Below are 21,452 nucleotides of genomic sequence, written 5' to 3' on the forward strand. Positions count from 1 at the left end.
GAGAAGAGAGCAATGGAGAGAAAAGAAGAGGAAGAAGGAGGAGGAGGAGGAAGGGGGAGAAGGAAGAGGAAAAGAGAGAGAGACTTAAAAATGGAGGGATAGAAAAAATCAGAATTGAAAAGAAGAAAACTCTGAGATGAGGGGGAGAAATTCTCTAAAATGGAGAAACAATGAATAAATAGAAAGAGGGAAACTTTTAGAGAGAGGGAGTGAGAGACTGAGATATGGAGACAGACTCAGACAGGGACCAGAGATAGGGAGTCTCAAAGATGAGAAGAGAGACAAAGAGACTCAAAGGTAGAGGAAGAGAAAAGCAGGCAGGGAGTAAAAGAGATACTGTAAAGAGAGTATAAGGAATAGAAAGACAGAGAGACAGAATCAGAACGGATGGAGAGAAATATTCAGAAATATAGGAAGAGAAATTGAGATGGAGAGGGGAAGGGAGGGAGGAGAGAAACAGACAAGAAGGTATATGGAGATGGAAGCTAAAACAGGGAGAGAGAGGGATAGACAGACACATATTCAGAGATTTAGACTAATGTAAAGAGGAAGACAGAAAAGTATTGGAATAGATCCAGACAAGGATGGTGATAGGGTAGAGAGCCAGAGAACACTGAAATAGAGCTGGAGAGACATAGAGATGAAATTAAAGGAAAGTAACAGAGTATAGCCCCCTTCTTACTCCTGTAATTACATTACCTTCCTGGCTCCCAGGAGTTGGTGGACTTTGGGACAGGAAGGGAAAATGGCAGCCAGTCGACACAAATTTTGGTGGTGCTTCAGGGCCCCAAACACTGTACCTACCTCTAAGATGAGAGTGCTGGACACTGACTTTTAAGCTATTTCTAGCTCTATGGTCTTTCCTTATGCTCTATGATTCTCCTGTTGACTAAGAAGGGCCACAAGAGCCATTAATGATGGCAGGAGGTATTATCAGGTTCAGTGACTTTCACAGCTGTTCATTCCATCCCATCTTAGATTAAAATTTATACAAAGAGATGCAGTTTTCCCTCTCTTTCCCTGCTCTCATAATTGATTTCAAAGTTTCACCTTCCACAGTAAATGGCAATGACTAGTTCCTGAAGCCTCCCCATCTTCATTCTCCCTCAGTAAATCCCTCCTTACATCTTCTCCACAGAGTGCCAAAGTCTCCTAGTTCTCAGTCTCTGTTCTATAGACGTCACAGAGTCTCTCTTCTTTTCCCCCTACTTATTGAAATTTCCAATTAACCTGATCTCGACTGATTTAATAGGAATCAGGTATATAATTCTCTGGGTTAGTGGGAAGCTGGAAGCCCAAGCCCAAGCCAGGAGTGAGGATACTCTAAGGAGATAATAGAGGATAATAAAAATGACCTCTTGAGTCAAATTATAAGGATACAAATCATTCCCAAGTTGATAAATGAACAAAGGATATGAACAGATAATTTTCAGATGAATAAATTAAACCCATTTATAGTCATATGAAGAAATTCTCTAAATCACTATTGATAAGAGAAATGCAAATTAAACAACTCTGAGGTACTATTTTATACCTATCAGATTGGTAAAGATGACCGGAAAAGATAATAACTGTTGGAATACATATGGGAAAACAGACTCTACTGCATTGTTGGTGGAGTTGTAAAGTGATCCAACTATTTTGGAGAGCAATTTGGAACTATATTCAAAGGACTACAAAATTGTGCATATCCTTTGATCTCTTCTTGGACTGTATCCAAAGAGATCATAAAAGAGAGGAAAGGATCCACATGTGCAAAAATGTTTATAGCATCCCTTTTTGTAGTGGCAAAGAACCAAATTAAGTGGATGTCCATCAGTTGGGAAATAGCTGAATAAGTTATGATATATGAATGTAATGGAATATTATTGTTCTATAAGAAATGATGAATTGGCTGATTTCAGAAAAGCCTGGAAAGACTTACATGAACTGATGCTGAGTAAAGTGAACAGAATAAGGAGAACAGTATGCACAGTAACAGCAAGATTGTGTGATGACTTAGCTCTTCTCACCCACACAGTGATCCAAGACAATTCCAAAAGTCTTAGGATGAAAAATGCCATCTGCATCCAGAGAAAGAACCATGGAGACTGAATGCAGATCAAAGCATGCTATTCTCATTTTTGTTTTGATTTTTTCTTTCTCATGGTTTTTCCCTTTTCTCCTGATTTCTTCTTTCATATGACAAATATGGAAATATGTTTAAAAGGATTGTGCATGTATAATCTATATCAGACTGCATGCTGTCTCGAGAAGGGAGGAGGTGAGGGAGAAAAATTGGGAACACAAAGTGTTACAAAAGTAAATATTGAAAACTATCTTTGCATGTATTTGGAAAAATAAAATACTATTGAGAAAAATGATCTCTTACTCCAACCTATGATCACTAAGATTCTAAAGATGAGAGGGGACACCAAACAGAGGGAAGGTGCTAGTCACTTTCCCCTCCATACTCTGGAGAGACATTTCTGACATCTCCTCTGCCCCTTTGCTCAGGAGTTTTTTTTTTTAATTTCAGGGAGGCTGAGATGACACTCTAACCCCAGGAAGTCTGTTCTCCCTGACAACTGCATTGCCCTAGAGTTAGTGGGAAAAATTCAATCATATATAAAATATATAAGAAGGAGTAGAGAGCTGGCTTTGGAATCAGGAACACTTGGATTCAAGTGCTTCCCTCTAATAAATAATGGTCATTGACCTTGGGAAAGTCACTTAACTCTCAGTGTGTTCAGGCAGCTATGGATACTCTTAAGTTTCAGAGAAGGTATCTGTTCTGGTAGAGGGAGATTCCTTACCAGGAGCTCCCTTAGTTGATGAAATTATAGATCCCAAGATTTCTGGGAGGCATGTATCTCTCATTTGTTTTAGGCACAGATGACCATTAAATAGGTGCCCCTCTGAGTTTGGAAAGGGAGGCTTAACAAGGACAAGAGCACTTATCCAAATGAGGGCTCAGAGGGAGAGATAAGAGGGACTCTGGAGATTGGGGGGGGGGAAGAACAAAATTTGGCAGCTGCTGTCAAATTAGGACATTGTTGATGGAGAATCAGTCCATCAGTGTGATTCAGTGTAAAGGTATACTGAAGTCAAAGGATCAGAATTCAAGTGCCTATTGATAATTGCTTATAAGTATTGATAATTACTTACTTGTGTGACCTTGGGCAAATCAGTTAGCCTTCTTGGGCCCAGTTTCCTCATCTGTATAAAGAAAGGCTTAGACTAGATGGTCTCGGAGGTCTTTCAGAACTTTAGATCAATGTTCCTATGAATGAATTTGTTGTTTTGTACTTTTCCAAGTATCCTCTCTGTTAAAAATATATACTTATTGATATCTTTTGTTTTTACATAGTCTAGATTTTCTTTTTTATCTCTCTCTCCGTTTTAGAGAGCTTTCTCAAATAACAAAGATTTTTTTTCAGAGGAAAAGGAGATTTTTTTAAAATCAAAACTAATTAATATGTCAAAAATGGACATTTATATAATGTTTTTCATCCACAGATCCCTACATCTTCAAAAGAGTGGTTTGAGATGTCCTTTAATATCCCTTCTTATTCTTTACAATTTGTTTTTGATAGTTTTGATGTGGTGGGTTCTTTCCATTTCATTGTTGTAGTCAGTGTGTATATTGTTTGCTTGGCCCTCCTTATCCCAATGCATTTGTTTGTGAGGATAGGAGTTTGTGAGGATAGGAAAAGAGGACAATCAGTTTGAAAACAGGAGGGACAAAAGAAGGAAAAGGCAGTTAGGAAGCAGGAGATTGGTCTCTGAGCTATACAGGTGGGATTCAGGATTCGGGATTCAGGATTCAGTATTATAGTGAGATCATGGATTTAGAACCAGAAGCATCCCGAGAGTCCAATTTCTTATTTTAGAGATGAGGAAATTGAGACTCAGAAATGGAAGTAGCTCTTCCAATATCACATAGATAGTGCCTGAAGTGGTATCTGCACCTTGGTCTTTCTGATTCCAAGTCTAGTTCTCTCAGGCTGCATCCTCCCAAGACTATTCCAAGAAAGGACTGAGAGCCTTAATGGAGTAGGGATTTGTGAACTTGTTTTTTTTTAATTATTAGTTTGATAATTGTATTTTAATATATTTGGTTTCCTTTGTGTTCCTTTGTATTTTATGTATTAAAATATTATTCAGAGAAGGGGGCCATAGGTATTATCAGCCTACCAAATTAAAAAAAGATTTAGAATCCCTAATCTATTGGCTTCAGTATGTAGGAGCACAGGGGCCCCTGGGTTGATTAGATAGACTTTCAAATTTCTTAGATTTGCTAAAATAACCAAACTCTTGTAAAAGGGGTCCTTGAGATCCTTAAAGCATCCTCTTCTTTCAGTGGCTGTATCCTGTAGTAAAGGAAATCTTTACCTCCTCCTGCCCCTGCTATCTATGGTCTCCTTTGACTTTGGCTTCCCTTTAATTCAGCAAACATTTATTAACACCTTTTTTTCAGAGTCCTGTGCTAGGCACCTGGGGAGACATGAAGTGTTGGTAAAACTTTGTCCTCATGAAACTTGCAGATTAATGGGAAGGCAAGACATAGACACAGGTAACTATAGTACACAATATTACAAAGCAAATTCATGGTTCTGGAGTCAGAGAACCTAGATTCACATTCTATCTCTGATGCTTACTACATAACTTTCCTGGGTCTAAGGATTCCTCTTCTGTAATAAAACTAAGTGACCTCAGAGGTATCTTTCAGTCCCAAACCTACGATGGTACAAGTACCTTGATAAAGAAGTTTAAAAATGATAAGTTGAATTTCTGGGGCCTTTTGAAGTTTACAAAACACTTTCCTCAGCACATCCCTGTGAGACAGGATTATCACTTTTGGTAGAGAAGGAAACTGAAGCCCAGAAAGGAAAGATTGTAGGATTTGGACCTAGAAGGGACTTTAAAAATCATCCAATCCAACTTGCTCATTTTTGAGAGGAGGAGACTAAGTGTATTTGTCCCTCACAGAATAGCAGAGCCAGGATTTCAGCACCAAGGATACCTCCCTGGTAAGCGGAAGGGACAAAATCCCACCCATATTCAGGAAAATAACTTCAGCCTAAACCCTCAGGGAGTTTACAATCTCTTAGGATGTAAACATAATTATGTACAAACTATCTGCAAAGTAAATACAAAAAGCAAAAACAATTCAGGGGCTCAACCCGCAGTACAAAATGAAGAGTTATCTTCCAGCAGGAGGAATCAAGGCAGGCTTCCTGAAAACAGTGGCATTTGAAATGGACTTTAAGGGAGGGAGAGGAAGACAAGAACATTCTAGGCATAGGGTTTAGGCTGAAATCATTTTCCTATGTAGGAATGGGATTTCCTCTCTTCTCCCTTCCACCCCCCCCCCTTTCCACCAGGAGCACTCAGTGCTGAAATCCCTGCCTCTGTGGGGGATCCCAGCTGCCACACACTCTCCTCCCCACCGCCCCCCAGAACAGACTGGAGTGTCCTGGCCTCTTCCTACCCACATCCTGGCATCTGTGTCTGCGGGGGTGGTCCCTACTTAGGAGCCCAGGATGGAACATCCGAGGGTGGGGCCTCCCAGGCAGCCTAAGCCAGATTCTCCCAATTCTCAACCCCAGGCATTTCTCTCTCCTTTGGGTCCATTTTATCTTTCCCACACTCATGGGGGATCCTGGGACCTGGAACCCCCCATAGCCATGAGATTCCAATCACTTTATAAGCATTTGCATCTATAATTCTGCCTGAAGATGCCATCCCCTCCATCTGTCCCTGCCATCTGCTCCTGCCTATGTTTTCCAAACCGTTTGGAATTGGATTTTTTTTTGGTGGGGGGTGATGAATACAGGGGGCGATGGGTGGCCTTGGAGCCCAGGCAGAGGGCAACTCCAGCCACTTCCCTATGAAAAAGGACAAATAGCTGAGAGATAATCACAGATCCCCAAATTCCACAAATGGAAAGGACCTCAGAGGTCTTGTAACCTTATCCTTATCCAATCAGGAATCTGTAATATCCCAAACAAGGGATAACCTCTAATTGAAGGTCTCTATCAATGAGTGATAGAGGTAGCTAGGTGGCACAGTGAATAGAACACTAGACTTGGAGTCAGGAACACCAGAGTTTAAATCCAGCCTCAGAAACTTCCTAGCTGTGTGACTTCAGGCAAGCCACTTAACTTCGGTTGGCCACTGAAGAAAGAATTGTCAAACAACGCCAGTATCTTTACTAAGAAAACTCCATGGACAGAGGTCCCCTAGGTCACAAAGAATTGGACATGACTGAAATGAGCTAACAATGAGAAGTTTACTTCCTTTTGAGGCAATTTATCTCCCTGCTGGACAGCTCTAAATCTTAGACAGCTTTTTCCTTAGTTCAAATCCAAATCTTCATCACTTTCCTCCATTCATTGTTCCTAGTTTTATCCTCGAGGGTCAAATAATAAGATTAATCCCTTTTCGATAAGATAGTTCTTCAGATTCTTGAAGACAGTTCTCATGGTCAACCCCCATCAATTTATCAATCCCAGGAAGGCACTTTAAGGGGCATCTAGGAAAGTGAAACCCAGAGAAGTTACATGACTTGCCCAAGAATACACATGTATTTAGTGCCAGAGTCAGGATCCAAAGTTTGGTCTTTTATTCCATATCTTGCTCTCTTCAATGTACAGTTCATGTTCCAGATTTTTGGTGAAGCATCCTTTTAGGCTCACTCACCCAACTCTTGTTCACACTAGTAGTTTGTGCCTCCACAAGGCAGCAGACTTCTCCCCTCTTGAGGGTTGTAAGGGTAACCATTGAGAGACTGTATCTTCTAGTACTGTTACTCATGAGCCCCATCTAGTGTGATCTTGGATCGTGATCAACCAGTGATATCAATTCACTTTTACAAAGGGATGTTTAAGTCAGGTGATTCAGGCAAGTTCCAGTCGTTTTGTGATCTAGAGGGTCATCTGCACCTAGAGAAAGGACTAGGGATTGAGTGTGGATCACAACATAGTATTTTCATTTTTTGTTGCTGTTTGCTTGCATTTTGTTTTCATTCTCATTTTTCCCCTTTTTGATCTGATTTTTCTTGTGTAGCATGACAATTGTGGAAATATGTATAGAAGACTTGCACATGTTTAACATATTGAATTTCTTGTTGTCTAGGGAAAGGAGTGGGGGGAAAAGAAAGAGAAAAATAGGGGAGGGAGAAAAAAATTTGGAACACAAGGTTTTGCAAGGCTGAATGTTGAAAACTACTTATGTATATATTTTAAAAATAAAAAACTTTTAAAAAATCAAAGGGATACTTACTGAGAAAGTATAACAAGTAGAGAAGTTACAAACTCAGAAGTACACTTTCCCCTTACATACATATAATAATACACATTCACATACATAATCTTCCTCCCTCCTTCCCTCCCCTCCATTTGCCTCTCTGTCTGTCTCTCTCTGTGTGTCTCTGTGTCTCTCTCTCTCTATCTTTGTGTGTCTTCCTCTCCTTCTCTCTCTCTCTCTCTCTCTCTCTCTCTCTCTCTCTCTCTCTTTCTGTATGTGTCTCTCTGCCTCTGTCTCTGTCTGTCTCTCTCTTTCCCTTTCAGTTTCCCCTTCAACCCCCAGGGAAAGTGAGCTTAAGTTTAAATAATAATAATAGTAATTAATATTTATATAGCACTTACTACATGCCTGACATTGTGCCAAGTGCTTTACAATTATTATCTTATCTGATGCTCCCAACAACCCTGAAAGGTAGGTGTTATTATCATCCCCATTTTATTGATGAGGAAAATGAGACAAACAGAAGTTAAATGACTTGCCTGGGATCCCATAGCTAGTAAGTGTCTGAGGCAGTTAGTCTTGTATATTCCAGACTTTGTGTCCTATCAACAAGTACAAAGGTAGCAAGGCGTACACATAGGGAACATGTGGAATTGAGGGTTACCTTCTTGTCCTAGGGGTCCCTTTCTCTCTTTTCAGGGTTTGCTACCAAGTTTGCTTCAGATGTCTATGATGTACGAATCACCCTCTTGTTCAGTTGGCTGGCTCTTTATAGAACATGGTGTCTTACTAATGGCCCAAGCCATTGCTGGGACGGGACAAGCAAGTTGTTCAGCAAGTTGTTGTGCTAGTTCCTGACGGAGCTGGCTTCTGCGGCTGCTACTGGCTCTGGTTACTGGTGAGAACTCTGGGGGTTCTTCCAAACTCACTGGCTGCCTGGGCACTCCCTTCTTGGGGAACTCTTATGCTGAAGATCAGGAAAAATAAACATAGAAGAGACCAAAGAAACACAGGCACTCTGTGTTTGGGCATGTGGTCACTGGGTGGGGAGTCGATAAAGTAACTGCTGCCTTTCTCCTCATTGGGGAGATCATGGCATTTCTTGCCTTGCTTTCCACCAGAAAGAAAAAAAATCAAAAAAGAGTCTAAGGGCATTATCCTTTTGCACATGAATTTAGTTTTAGCTTCTTGTCTCTTGAGTCATCAGTCCTATCCCTGAAGGCAATTAAAAAATCAATAGAAAGCTTTTTTGCCACTACATAATAGACCCCTGAGTCAGTCATGGCCCAGAGAAGCCTCACTTATCCTCCATGTGTTGAATTGGAACGAAACAGGGAATTTCTTACCTACTAGGAAGGGCAAAACTGAGCATGCTCTAAAGACAGGGTCCTCATTGGCCAGGATTTCCATTACCTCTGATTTTCTAAAAGGTAGCACCCAGAACTGAAGACATAATGCTTCAGAAATGATCTGACCAGGGTGGAAGTCAGTGACACTATTATCTCCCTCAATTTGGGCACTATACATCTATTAATATCAAGATTGTGTCAAGTTTTATGGCTACCATATCACACTCTCAGTTATATTGATCTTGGTCCACTAAGATCCCCAAATCTCTTTCACATGTCCTCTTGCTTAGAACCTCATCTCCTTCCTTCTATATTTATTCAATTATTTTTTTAAACTCAGGTATAGATTTTTACATTCAATTTCATATTATTAGATTTATTCTTTTGAGATTTTTTGGGAATTTAACCTTGTCATCTTTCATGTCATCTACAAGTTTGATAAATGTGGCATCTACAGCTATATCCAAGTTATTGATTTAAAAAGTGGATTACATGGGGCCAAGGAAAGAGTCTTAGGGGACTCCAAGAGAAACCTCTCATCAGCAACTCTCTAAGGAGGTTTCTAGGTGGGGAAAACTTTTCTGGATTCTCTTTAAATTTGCCCCCTCTTATTTCTTCTGTCTTCAAAATGAACTTCTTTCCCTGGTACTGGCTTAAGTGAACTCCCCAGCATATAATCCAGTCTCTCAGAAGTCTAAAGCAGCATGTGTAGTGGAACCTGGGTTCAAATCTTCCTTATTATTTGTGTGACTTTGGATACGTCAAACAACCTTTGGGGGTTTTCAATTTCCTTATCTGTAAAATGACTTGGGACCACCCCTTACCCCCTTTTAGCTTGTTCAATTCTTACCTATCCTTTAAAACCCACTTTCAGTGCCACCTTCTCTGGGAAGCCATCCCAGAGCTGTGGATCCAGAGCTATTCCATTTTAAGAATCATCTTCCCTCTTCAACACGTGCTTAGTATCTCTCTAAGATATTTATCATGTGTATTTTACATTTGAGTGATCTGTGTTAACCAATCCTTCTGTGGCTGTTGTTGTTACTGTTAAATTCAGTTATCTTCCTCCTCCTCCCTCTTTCCCCCAGGGCAGTTAGATATGACAATGGATTGGGTGCTTCAGTTTCCTCATCGATAAAATGAACTGGAAAAGGAAATGGCAAAACTACTCCAATATCTCTGTCAAGAAAACCCCAACTGGGGTCATGAAAAGTTGGACTTGACTGAAAACCACAATTTTTCCTCCCCATCCTTACCTGCTCTCTATTTCCAGTACAGACTCTGCATACAACAAGTATTTAATTCAATTTTTATTGTCTGAATGATTGCACAAACATTATTCCATTTTTAAAGGTCCTCCCAGACAAGAAATCTGGTGAGTAGACAAAATCCTACATTTAGACTGGGAGGGACATGATGCAGAGGTTGGGAAGCTCCCTAAGGGAATAAGAAGGGTCCCAAGTGTGGCTGAGAGAACTTGATTTGGAATTAGGGGGCCTGCGTTGAAATCTCATCTCTGTAGCTAATGACCCATGAGTAATCTTTCTCTAAAAGGAGAGGAATGAACCACATAGCCTTTAAAGTTTTCTCACCAGAATAGCCTGTTATTCTTGTGCTACATTTCCCCCTTCTTATCCCTATCTAACAGATGAATAAAGTAAATCCCAGAGAAGGGATATCATCCAAGGCTACTTCCCAGGCTACCTATAGCAGATAGGGTGCAAGGAAGGAAGGAAGGAAGGAAGGAAGGGGAAGGAAGGAAGGAAGGAAGAGGAAGGAAGAGGAAGGAAGGAAGGAAGGAAGGAAGGAAGGAAGGAAGGAAGGAAGGAAGGAAGGAAGGAAGGAAGGAAGGAAGGAAGGAAGGAAGGAAGGAAGGAAGACAAAAGACATAGTCTGTCAAGGACTCCAGTGAATGCCCTCTGCTCCAGGTTTTGACTCCCTGGGCTGATGAGTTTAAGCCAGACTGGTGGCTTGGGCAAATAAAACAGTCACATGGCTCTCCTGGAGCTCTTGGACAAATTTGGGAAATAGGACCACTTTCAGGAGCAATCTGTAACTCTTCAAGTATACTTATTATACACAAAGGTCCAAAGAGAGAGTTAAGAGAGAGGCATATAGGCAAAATGTGGATGCATGAACACACAGATGGGAAGAAAAGGAAGGAAGAAAAAAAATTAGGGCAGAAAGATCACTAGATGGGCAATCTCTGAGCATCTATAAGTTTCCTGTTCTATAAGAATGAGGAGATTGTCATCCATGACCTTTGTGTTTTCTTCCAGCTTTAAATCTCATGAACTTCTGATCCCAAAATTACTAAGAAATCAGGTTAGGGAAACTCGGGGGAGTGTATTGATTGAATAGGATGACGGAAGCAAAATCGCAGAATGTCAGAACTGGGAAAATTCCAGAGCCAGGAGAGGAGAAATCTTAGAAGAGTGAATGTTAGCACTAAAAGGAACCTTAAGAAATGGACTCTTAGAGCTAGATGTATCCAGGAAGATCTGAAAACACAGAAGCTAGAATGTCAGAGCAGCTGATAGAGGGGTAGATGAGAGATCCTCAAATCCAACTCTAATTTTTATATATGGGGAAACTGAAGCTTAGAGCTAGCTAATATCTCCAAAAGACCAATGGAACAGGAAAGTCAGGGTACTTCAGGCCTGTGGGGGTGGACTTGGTGACACAGAAGAGGCTGAGACCTTGGGAGTAGAAGAGCAAGGGATGTGAGAGATACTTATCATGAGAGGAGGAAACCCTTTTTCCCGATTTGCTGGTATTTGCCTTTTCTGTTCTCTATATTCCTTTCTGGGAAAGGGGATCCCAATTCAGCTGAAGGATGGAGATCACCTCTCTGCCTCACCCTGCAGAGGTAATGCATAGGGTCACTTTAGCCTTTGCAAGCCAAAGCTACTGTGCCCAGGGCATGGGCACTTCCCAAGACCTTGATCTGGTGCTGAGAAGCTTCAGGGGTGAGGTGGGGTGGGCAGAAAAGTGAAATAACAGAGGGGAAGGAGGCCTCCTCTCTCTATTCTGCCTCTGCCAGGACGCTGTGTGCAGGAGGCTGCTTTGGAACACACCCCCACACGGATGGCGTCTCTCACGCCTCCGCCAGGGGGTTCCACGTGCCCTGGCACAGGGCTGGTACAGAAGCGAGGAGAAGCTGCTCATATTCCTCCAGGAGGTGCCAGTAGCCTCCCCCAGCCATTTCCTCAGGGGACCCCCCTCTCCAGGCTCTGCCCACCGAGCTCACAGTGCCTGATGCCCAATCTCTGAGTCACTGAGGTCCTGACCAGGAGGAATCTGTGTCTTAGGGGATGGACCTGAAAATAGACCATACGTAACTTTCTAATGAGGGAGGGGTGAGAGACCCATGAACCCATAAAGTCACTGGCTAATTAAGAGGAACATAGAATTAAAACTGAAAGGACCTTAGATGTTATCCAGTTCCCTCTCTCCCTCCCATTTTACAGATGAGGAAACTGAAATCACACACACAATCCCACAGTCTAAATTTGAATCCAGTTCCTCTGACTTCTGATCCAGAACAGAGTCCTATTGTTTTAGGGGAATAGGGAATATTTTCAGAGCAGGGTAGGAATGGGATTCTCAGGAGAGATGATGGGAAAATATGTTCCCCTCTTTGGACTTCCTGACACCAACCAGCTGAAACATCGGACAAATCATGGATCTTCTGTCTGCTGCAGTTTTCGCAATCGTAAAATAGGAATAGTGGCTGCACACACCTCTCAGGTTGTGAGAGACTAAATGAGATAATATTTGTAAAGCATTTAGGGGCAGCCCCTGGTTCCAAACTTGGGGCTCTCTTACTAGCTGTATGATCCTGAGCAAGTAACTTAACTCTATTTGCCTCAGTTTCCTCACCTGTAAAATGGCTGAAGAAGCAAATGGCAAACCAGTCCAGTATTTTTGCCAAGAGAATCTTCAACGGGGTCAGATGGGACTAAACAACCAATAGCGCAATAGTAGGAGGCTATTAGAGGGCCTCTAATCAGATCATAGCAGTAATAGTTCACACTTCTATAGTGTCAGAGAATTTTAAAACTATTTTATCTCAATTCATTAGGGCTCTCATATACTGTGTGATCTTGGATAAGTCATTTCCCTTTTCTAAATCTGTTTTCACTTCTGTGGAATGGGGATATTATCATTCATACTGCCAATATGACAGACAGCGTTTTGCTCACCACAACTCCCTGAAGCAGATAAGGACTCAGGAGGCCCAGAGAAGGACTTTGCCCAAGGTCAAACAGTTTAAAAGTAGCATTTAAAACCAGGTGCCCCAATTCCAAACCCTGAGCTTTTTCCACATTCCGTGCCATCAATTATTATACACATTTTACAAATAAGGAAATTGAGGTTAACACACGTGTGTGTGTGTGTATAAAGAGAGAGAGAGTAACTAGCCTATGGGGACTCTGGGAATAAGTGTCCTTTAGGCCACCACGTTCTGGTTCTATGGGTTCTACCTGGGATCTAGGTAGGCTCTTCCCTGCCCGGAGATGGGGGAACGGCCGGGAATTCTTGTCCCTTGTCATTCCCTGGATCCATTCCCTCTACGAGTCGGAGGCCGAGCGGGGTACAGGTTGGGGGCCAAGGTCATAGAGCGACCTCCCTCGCTCCCTTTCAGGGCGGCCCAGAGACCCTCGCGCTTCATCTGAGCTTCCACACAATCCGCGTGTCCCCCCCGCCCTTCCACCCCCCAGCCTCCCGCAGCAGCTCCTGCTTTGCGCCGGCGCGTGGGTGTGTGGGGAGGGGGCGGTTCCTGTCCTCACTTGCCCTGATAACCTGCCCCCCCCCTCGCGCCCCTCCCCCTGCCTTATGGTCTCAAGTGTGAAGCACCTCTGGGGACCCTCACCGCAGGGTTTTCAGAAGGGGTGTCCCGGAGGCGGGGCAGGGGAGGGGGCGTGGTTGCGGGCCAAGTGACCCACGAGAGGGGAGCGGGAGGGGGATCCCTTGGAATCCCTAGCTGCACTTACCTCACCAGGTATCAAGTCTCCAGTAGCGGGCCCCCAGCCCTTGTCTGGCTCAACTCAGCTCAGGGGAAATCCAGGCCCGGAGAGGGGTATCGGGGGGCGGGGGGTGGGGGGAGGCGGTGCAGAGGGAGGCGCCTCCAGCCTCCTCGGAGGAACCTGAGGTGCCTGGTGGGGTAGAGACCTGAGATCCGGAGCAAGTGGGGAGGAGGGGAGAAGCACTGGGACCCTTCCCCCAGATTTGGGAAGGGCACCCCCTCTCTGGGAGTTTGGGGTCTGAAGCCTGGAGGGGAGGAGTGTGAGGTAAGAGCAGGGGAACCGACACTGATTTGGGAAGACGGGTCGAGGTCCAGCTTGCTGCTGACAGCCATCCCTTCCCAAATCGAGGTGTATGGGGGGGCATAAGTGAGGTGAGGTCCACACCCCTGCAGTCAGCGGTCCAAGCTGGGGGAGTTGGGGAGTCCCTGGGGAGAGGGAGGGGCTCCGCGGTTGAGCCTGGGGAGGAGGAAGGGTGGTAGGACTGCCTGTGGGGCGTCTCCCTCCCCGCCTTCCAGCACCCCCCTTCCTCCTGCCTTCCAGCATCCCCCTCCTCCCGGGCCTCCCGCCTCCCCTCCGGCCGCCCTCAGCCGCCTCCCCCGTTGCAGCGCCTCGGATTCCCTGCGTAGTCCGTGTCTTCTTGCAGAGGGGTGAGTGGGGGCAGCTCCAGGGAGAGGCTGGGGGCTCCAGAGGGTGGGGGAGGATGCACAGGAGAGCAGAGTGGGAGAGCTGCTCTGGGGACCCCCGCCCCCTCTTCTCTAGAAGCCAGATTCGCTGCTCGGCCGGGATCCCCATTTCTCCACTGCCTCCTCTGCCCGAAGAATCGGAGCAGGAACCCCACTGCAAATAGTGGGGAGGGGGGCTGTCCAGTGGGAACGGGAAAATATGGGTAGGAGTATCCCAGAGCAAGAACAAGAATCCAGAGGCTGAGAGGGTGTCCCAGATCCCGGTAGGACAATGTCGGTATTATCAGCTGTGTGTGTGGGAAAGATGCAGAGTGAGGGAGGCTTTGGGATTTTGAGGGGGGACCGGAGGGGTAAGAAGACTTGATGGTGGAAAGGGAGAGGAATGGATGGTCCAGGAGCCTCCGACAGACTCCAGGGGACTTGGCGTTCTGTTTTTGGCAGCCCTTTCAGGCTAGGCTGGGAGTTCTGGAGATGGGTTTCCAGTTGTGTGGGTACTGGGTGTGGGCAGGGGAGGAAAGCTCTGGCACTTCTCTGAAGAGGGAAAACCAGGATGTTTCTCTTCTTCTTGGGGGGTGGGGGAAGGATCTTCGGGATTGTTAACTCCAGCCCCTTCTTTTTGGCCCCCTTCTCCCTTTGGGGATAGGGTGGTGGAATCACTTTGGAAGGCTGAAGAAAGGAAAAGGTCCTGTTCTGGTGTGCCATCCGTCCTCCTCCCAGTGATCTAAGGCCTGAGAAGATCTACCTTATCTCAGTCCAGCTGTTTTTTGGAGCCCCTTTACTCAGGAGACAAATACTCTCCATACTGTAGGCCCAGCTTCTTGGGTAGCAGAAAAGCAAATGATTGGGTCTACTTCCCTAACTGACTCCCCTATACCACAGAGAGAAGGACGTATCATTGGCCTGGGACCACAACCCAAAGCATCAAGATTTGGGGAGGACAGTGGTAAATCTGGGTTCTTAGGACAGGGAGGGCTGATCCAAAAAGGACAGGAACACATATTTGCAGGCATATGAATGTCTGAATATATTTACAGATTCATGGACATGGATGCGAGTGCATGTATGCATGGATAATAGACACAGTCACAGGTTTATGCACACAAATGCACTCATGTATTTATGCATGCCTATAGACATTTATCATTCCACATGTGTGCACAAGTATATGCAATTACAGGTGCACAGAAATCCATACACGAACACATGCAATTACATAGTCTCACAGAATCCTCTGCCCCTTCTATCTCTCTTTTACACACACACACTCTCTCTCTCTCTCTCTCTCTCTCTCTCTCTCTCTCTCTCTCTCACACACACACACACACACACACACACACACATTGGTCAGCCATTTCCAAGATGCCTTTTCCCCCTCTAACCTCTTCTTTCCTCCTGTGAAATGGGACTCTTCCAGTTCTTATCAAAGGTACAGAAAGTGGGGCAGGTAGTTAGAAGGCAGAGGATTTTTCTCACCATGGGGCAATGGGAGGAGAATGACAAAGGGACTATCCTGTGGCCCAGGGTACTGAAGGATATTGGGGCCAGTGTCTAGGTGAGTAATTATGCATGCACAAGTGTGTGTGTTAAGTTCCTAAAGAGCAGTAGAGGAAGCTGGAGAGAATACTCTGACTTAGGAATCAGGAGGCCTGGCTGTGGGTCCCAGGGTACTACTTAGCTGTGTGATCTTGGACAACTCATTTCCCCTCAGTTTCTTCATCTTACACTAACAAGATGGAGCTGCATGATCGACATTGTCCAGCACTCTCATCCCCAAAATTTGTGATATCATGTGCATGAGTTATATGATAGTGATCTTAGGTGTGCTTGGGTACAAAGAGTAGAGGGAAAAATCAGGATGGAGTAGAGTGAACAAATGTTAGCTGAGAGGCTGAAATTTCTAGGTTCATTCTTTTCTCACTGAAGAAATTCCCTTCTGAGCCTGTTCTTGGAGAAAGCTCAAGGCTCTCTGGTCAAGAGTGAGATGGAGTCAGAAAGAAAGCAGGCTTTCAAATCTCTCCAATCTTCCTTTTGGCTATTTTCCCATCCCTTCCCTTTTCTATTCTTCTCTTCATACTTGTAACTGTTCGTGTCTTTTTTTCTCTGTTCCTCCATCCCTGTATTGCTCCAACCAACCCTGTCTCCATCCCTCTATCGATTCTTCTATTTATCCATCCTTACATCATTGTCTGTTCCTCTGACTGCTTATCACTATTTCTCTCTGGTTCCTTCCTTCCCTCGTCTATCACTATCTTCCATCCCTCTCTCCTTGTCTCTCCCTGTCTCTCTCTCTTTGGCTCCCTATTATAACTTCTCTGAGTTTTCCCTCATCCTTCTATTACTGTCTCTTTCTATCCCTCTATTTCTGTCTCTCTGGTTCCCCATTTCCGTTCTTTGTACTTCACTCAATCCTTTTGTCTCACTGTCTATGGCTATCCACCTCTTTCTCTCTATGTCTCTCCCCGTCTATCTCTGTCTGATTCCCTGTCATTATTTCTCTGTGCCTCCTTCCACTCTTCTATTGCTTTCCACTCCCTTTGTCCCTGGCCATCTCATTGGCTCCTTGTTGAGATGACTATTTGCATCTCTCTGTCTTCAAAATTATCCCTGGAACTCCCTCTGTCCCTTTCCCCCCTTCATTGTCTCTCTCTCTCTTTTTATCTTTCTTTTCTTTGTGCTCTTCCTGTGGAATGCAAGCAGAGGTTCTGAAGTCCCAGTGTCGCTGTCATGGGAAAGCAGAACAGCAAACTGCGCCCAGAGATGCTACAGGACCTTCGGGAAAACACGGAGTTCTCCGATCTGGAGCTGCAGGAGTGGTACAAAGGTTTCCTGAAGGACTGCCCCACAGGCATTCTCAACGTGGAGGAGTTCAAGAAGATATATGCCAATTTCTTCCCCTATGGAGATGCCTCCAAGTTTGCTGAGCACGTCTTCCGCACCTTTGATACCAATGGCGATGGCACCATCGACTTTCGGGAGTTCATCATCGCTCTTAGCGTCACCTCTCGAGGGAAACTGGAGCAGAAGCTCATGTGGGCTTTCAGCATGTATGACCTGGATGGCAACGGCTACATCAGCCGGGAGGAGATGCTGGAGATTGTTCAGGTACGCTGCAGCCACCCTCCCCTCATCCCACTTGGCCTCTCACCACCCAGGCACGGTAGAATCCATCCATTTATTCATCCCCTTGGTCAACATTTAATAACACCTTTTATGTTCAGGCCATCCCTGTGTTATGAGGGAGATACAAAATATAGACAAAAATGTAGACTGTCTCTAGTAGGGGGACATGATATAAACTGATCCCTCTAATATACAATATGACACAAGTGTCCTGGAGAAATAGTGCTATGTGAGGGGTGGAAGGCAAGATTATTATTGGTAGGGGATTCAGACAAGGCTTCTTGGAGGAGGTGATATTTGAAATGGGATTTCAAGGATGATGAAGAAAAGGAGGGAAGAGATTACAAGCATAGAGAACTGGGTAGGTGAGACACCAAAGTGGGAAAAAGCTCTTTATATTGGGGAGTGAGTGCAGAAAGAGAGTTAATCCGTTTTCTTGGAGTATAGTTTGTGTTTGTAGAGTAATATGAAATAAGATTAGAAAGGCAGAGTGATATCAAATTGGGAGAGCTTGAAATGCCAGGCATAAGCGTCTGAACTTTAACTTTTAACTTTAAGCACTTCAGCATTTGAATACTAAATGTATGTAAGGCCCTATGGATATAAAAGCAAAGGTAAAAATTGCCTTCAGGTAGCTTATATTTTATAGGGGGATATAACATGTGCTGCAGTGGATAGAGTACTGGACTTGTAATTGGGAAGATTTATCTTCACATTTTCAAATCTGGCCTCAGATCCGTACTAGCTGGGCAAGTCACTTAACCCTGTTTGTCTGTTTCGTCATCTGTAAAATGAGCTAGAATAGGAAATGGCAATGCCATTCCAGTATCTCTGCCAAGAAAACCCCAAATGGGGTCCTGAAGAGTTGGAGATGATTGCAAATGGCTAAATAACAACATAAATATCAAATCATTGGAGGAGGGAGAAATCACTAGCAGGAGTGGTTGGAGATGAGGAGTCATGAAAGGTTTGCTCTAGGAGGTGACTTGAATCCTTAAGCGGAACTAAGGCTCCTAAGAAGTAAAGGTAGGAACACAGCACATTACAGATGGGACACAAGCCATGTGTCAGCAAACTATTGAAGATTATTGGGCAGAGAAATAGCATAAGTGTATCTACACATATATCTGGTAGTATGTAAATGTGGGCTCAATGGGGCGAAAGTGGAGCGGGATGGGCTATCACAAGACTATAGCCATGATCCAGGTGAGATCTTAATAAAGAGGGTGACTAGCAGGTGGGTCTAGAGTGGGGGACAGAATACTTCGGGATGGCTAGTACAATGGAGACACAGAGGAGAAGACACAGTTTCTGTCTTTAATCTGATTTTTATTCCTTTGTTGCCCTGCTCAGTGGCTTATGCTCAAAGCCACAATTACTGATCCTGCCATTGAAGGTTCTTCACCCATTAGTTCTGACCTACCCATTTAGGCTGGTCTCATATCATGTTCCTGCCCAGCCCTTTGGCTTCAGTCAGATTTTTAACCTTACTGTCCCTTGAATAAGTAGCATCGGAGAAAGATTACAAAGAGCAGGGAGAAGGAGACCCGGATTCTAGTTTGGTCTGTGCCGTCAATTCCCGGTGTCTCAGTTTTCTCCTCTGTAAATGAGGAGCCTGGACAATGAGATCAAAAGAGATAATTGTAAAGTGCTTAATACAGTGCCTGGCACATGGCAGGTGCTATATAAACGCTAGTTATTAATTATTCACATCCAAGACCATTCCAAGCTTCTTTCCAAGCTCTTTTCCCCTGAACATGGTGTTCTTTGAACACTGACCTCTCCCTTCTGATCCCAGACTGTACCCACCCACAGGATGGAGCTGGGGATCATTATTTCTCTTTTCATTGCTGAGGAAATCTATTTCCCTACAGTGCTTATGGAGAGGGGGGGTGTGGAGGGAAACCGGTGCTTCCTCTCAGAACGGCTTAACACAGCCCTCCAAACGCTGTCCTTGGTGCTCATCTGCATAATTTCCTATAAATTGGTATAAAGAGCTGCTCCTTGATCTTCCAGTTGCTGAACCCTCTTTACTAGTCTTGCCTCCTCACTTGATATCTGACAGCTGATGTTTGAATGTGCATCCATTTGCATAATTTCTCATCTCCCCCCTTCATTCCCCCCATTTTGTACCACCAAGGACCCCTGCCCCACACTGCCCAAGCCGAGCACTCCCAGAGCAGATGCTCATTTAGATCTCTCATGTAGAAGTGGAGGAGGGGGGGTTGCCCCCCAAATGCACTAATGGTTCCTTTTCTTTGACGTCCAAGTTAAGAGAAATTCCCTGGGCCCCCAATCTTGTACCCTTTCTTTCTGTCTAGGGAGGGACGGGATCCTGGCCCAGAGCACCCCCTGCTGTTCACAGAAGTCAATAGCTCAGGTCATTTCAACTCACATACTTAGGAAGCATTTGCTATCTGTCATTGCAAGGAAGAAATTGGGGAAGAATGGCCCAGGCCACCCTGATCATTCCATCTTCCTCCTTCCTCCTGACTCTAGGCCATTTACAAGATGGTGTCGTCTGTGATGAAGATGCCGGAGGATGAATCTACCCCTGAGAAGCGGACTGAGAAAATCTTCCGCCAGATGGACACAAACAATGATGGTGAGGAGACTGGGGCTGGGGGGCTCCCTGGGATCCTCTCCGAAACCTGACCCCTTCCTCTCCAGGAAGCCTTTCCCTATTCCCTGCCCCGCTCCCTCCCTCGCCAACAAATCACTGCCTTCCCCCCGAGTCAACTCCCACCCAAATGACTGATGTTCTCTCCAAACTGACCCCTGTCCTCCCCACCAGGGAAGCTGTCCCTGGAGGAGTTCATCAGAGGAGCCAAGAGCGACCCATCCATTGTCCGGCTGCTTCAGTGTGACCCCAGCAGCACCTCCCAGTTTTGAGCCTGGGGCCTCCGGGGGGATGTGGAGAAGGAAGGGTCGAGGGCCAGGCTGGGACCCTGCCTTACCCTGTCTTCAACTCCCATCTCTCGCAGCTTCCCTTCCCATGTCTTTGTGTCCAGACTGGATTTGGGGAAAGCCCAGGTTAGGGTGGGGCCTAAACTGTCCCTTGCTCCTACCCCAGATTCCTGGGTCCCATTCTCCACATAGCAGGGGTAGCATCTGCCTCCTTCCCCAGCCTCTGGCCAGGGCTCAGCCCAATTACCCTGGGGTGGTCGGACATGCGAAAGGCAGGGGCTGGGCATGTGGACATACTTGCAACGGGGAAGATAGTGTGTCCCTGTGCATCCAGGAGCTGCCCCCTCACCCCACCCTGGTCCTCCCCTCAAAGTACAGGGACCGTTAGAAGCCTGAGATCCAGCAGATCTTCCCTGTCCATGAGGTTTCTCAGCCAAGGGGATAAATGGCTCCCTCCAAGGGAACTTCACATCCCCCATCCATGATCAAGAGCAGGATGCCCCCCACTCTGAATATGGTCTAGCCAGTCCTGGAGCTCAAAAGAAGTGGGGACAGTAGCCAGGAAGGAGCCTGGGGCATTTGCCTGTGGAGGGGCTGGAGATGGGGGAGCAGCTCTGGAGGTGGGAAGTGGCCAATGGCATATGGCACTGTCAACATATTCTGCTCCCCCTTCCCCCAACCCCCCCGGATATCTGGGTCTCTCCTGCTGTGGTGTGGAGGTCTAGGATGCTGGCAGGGGATTGTGGGAAGAAGCAAATCATGAGCCCCCTCCCCCGGGGGCAGCCCTGCCCTGAGCACTTTTCCAAATGTACACGCACAGATGTGGGTCTGGGTCTACCCACCCCCTGGCCCTTCCCCATCACACCCAGACCTGTCTGCTCTATCCCCCAACCCACCCTTAAAGCTGGGTATCTCAGAACATCCCCTCACCTCCTGCCCGGCTCCTAGACCCGGGGGCAGCATCAGCAGTCCCCACCCCTCTTCTGAGCATGCATTCACTTGGAATCACTTTGTTCTTTTTAATAACTTCAGAATAAAGTCTTGTCTCAGTGCCGTGCCCTGGGCCAGAGTGGCCACGGGCTGGGAGTGGTGGCTGTGGGGGGCAGGCAGGCTTCAGACGCAGGATGGGCTGG

The 21,452-nt window shown here is 45.5% G+C and overlaps 1 protein-coding gene across 3 annotated transcripts; it reads left to right on the forward strand.

Annotated features, from left to right (window-relative positions):
• The first annotated feature begins 13,703 nt into the window (after window positions 1-13,703).
• On the forward strand, window positions 13,704-21,376 carry HPCA (hippocalcin). 3 transcript variants are annotated; one of them, XM_003765436.2, is made up of 5 exons: window positions 13,705-13,873; window positions 14,150-14,256; window positions 16,990-17,394; window positions 19,912-20,017; window positions 20,207-21,376. In XM_003765436.2, exons 3-5 carry the CDS (start codon window positions 17,017-17,019, stop codon window positions 20,302-20,304), a joined length of 582 nt encoding a protein of 193 aa, XP_003765484.1. In that variant the 5' UTR covers window positions 13,705-13,873; window positions 14,150-14,256; window positions 16,990-17,016; the 3' UTR covers window positions 20,305-21,376. The 3 variants fall into 3 exon arrangements, with proteins under 3 accessions (XP_031818166.1, XP_003765484.1, XP_031818165.1); XM_031962306.1 differs by lacking the exon at window positions 14,150-14,256 and having other exon boundaries at window positions 13,704-13,873; XM_031962305.1 differs by lacking the exons at window positions 13,705-13,873; window positions 14,150-14,256 and adding an exon at window positions 14,327-14,555.
• The last annotated feature ends 76 nt before the right edge of the window (window positions 21,377-21,452 follow it).

This window comes from Sarcophilus harrisii, chromosome 3 (genome assembly GCF_902635505.1).
Source record: "Sarcophilus harrisii chromosome 3, mSarHar1.11, whole genome shotgun sequence".
NCBI classification, from domain to species: Eukaryota; Metazoa; Chordata; class Mammalia; order Dasyuromorphia; family Dasyuridae; genus Sarcophilus; species Sarcophilus harrisii.

What these genes read in the sequence shown, in the direction of transcription:
- HPCA (XM_031962306.1), top strand. Translation starts at nt 17,017, where the DNA reads ATGGGAAAGCAGAACAGCAAACTGCGCCCAGAGATGCTACAGGACCTT. An exon ending in AGATGCTGGAGATTGTTCAG is followed by an intron (nt 17,395 to 19,911) that starts GTACGCTGCAGC and finishes TCCTGACTCTAG; the next exon opens with GCCATTTACAAGATGGTGTC. An exon ending in GATGGACACAAACAATGATG is followed by an intron (nt 20,018 to 20,206) that starts GTGAGGAGACTG and finishes CCTCCCCACCAG; the next exon opens with GGAAGCTGTCCCTGGAGGAG.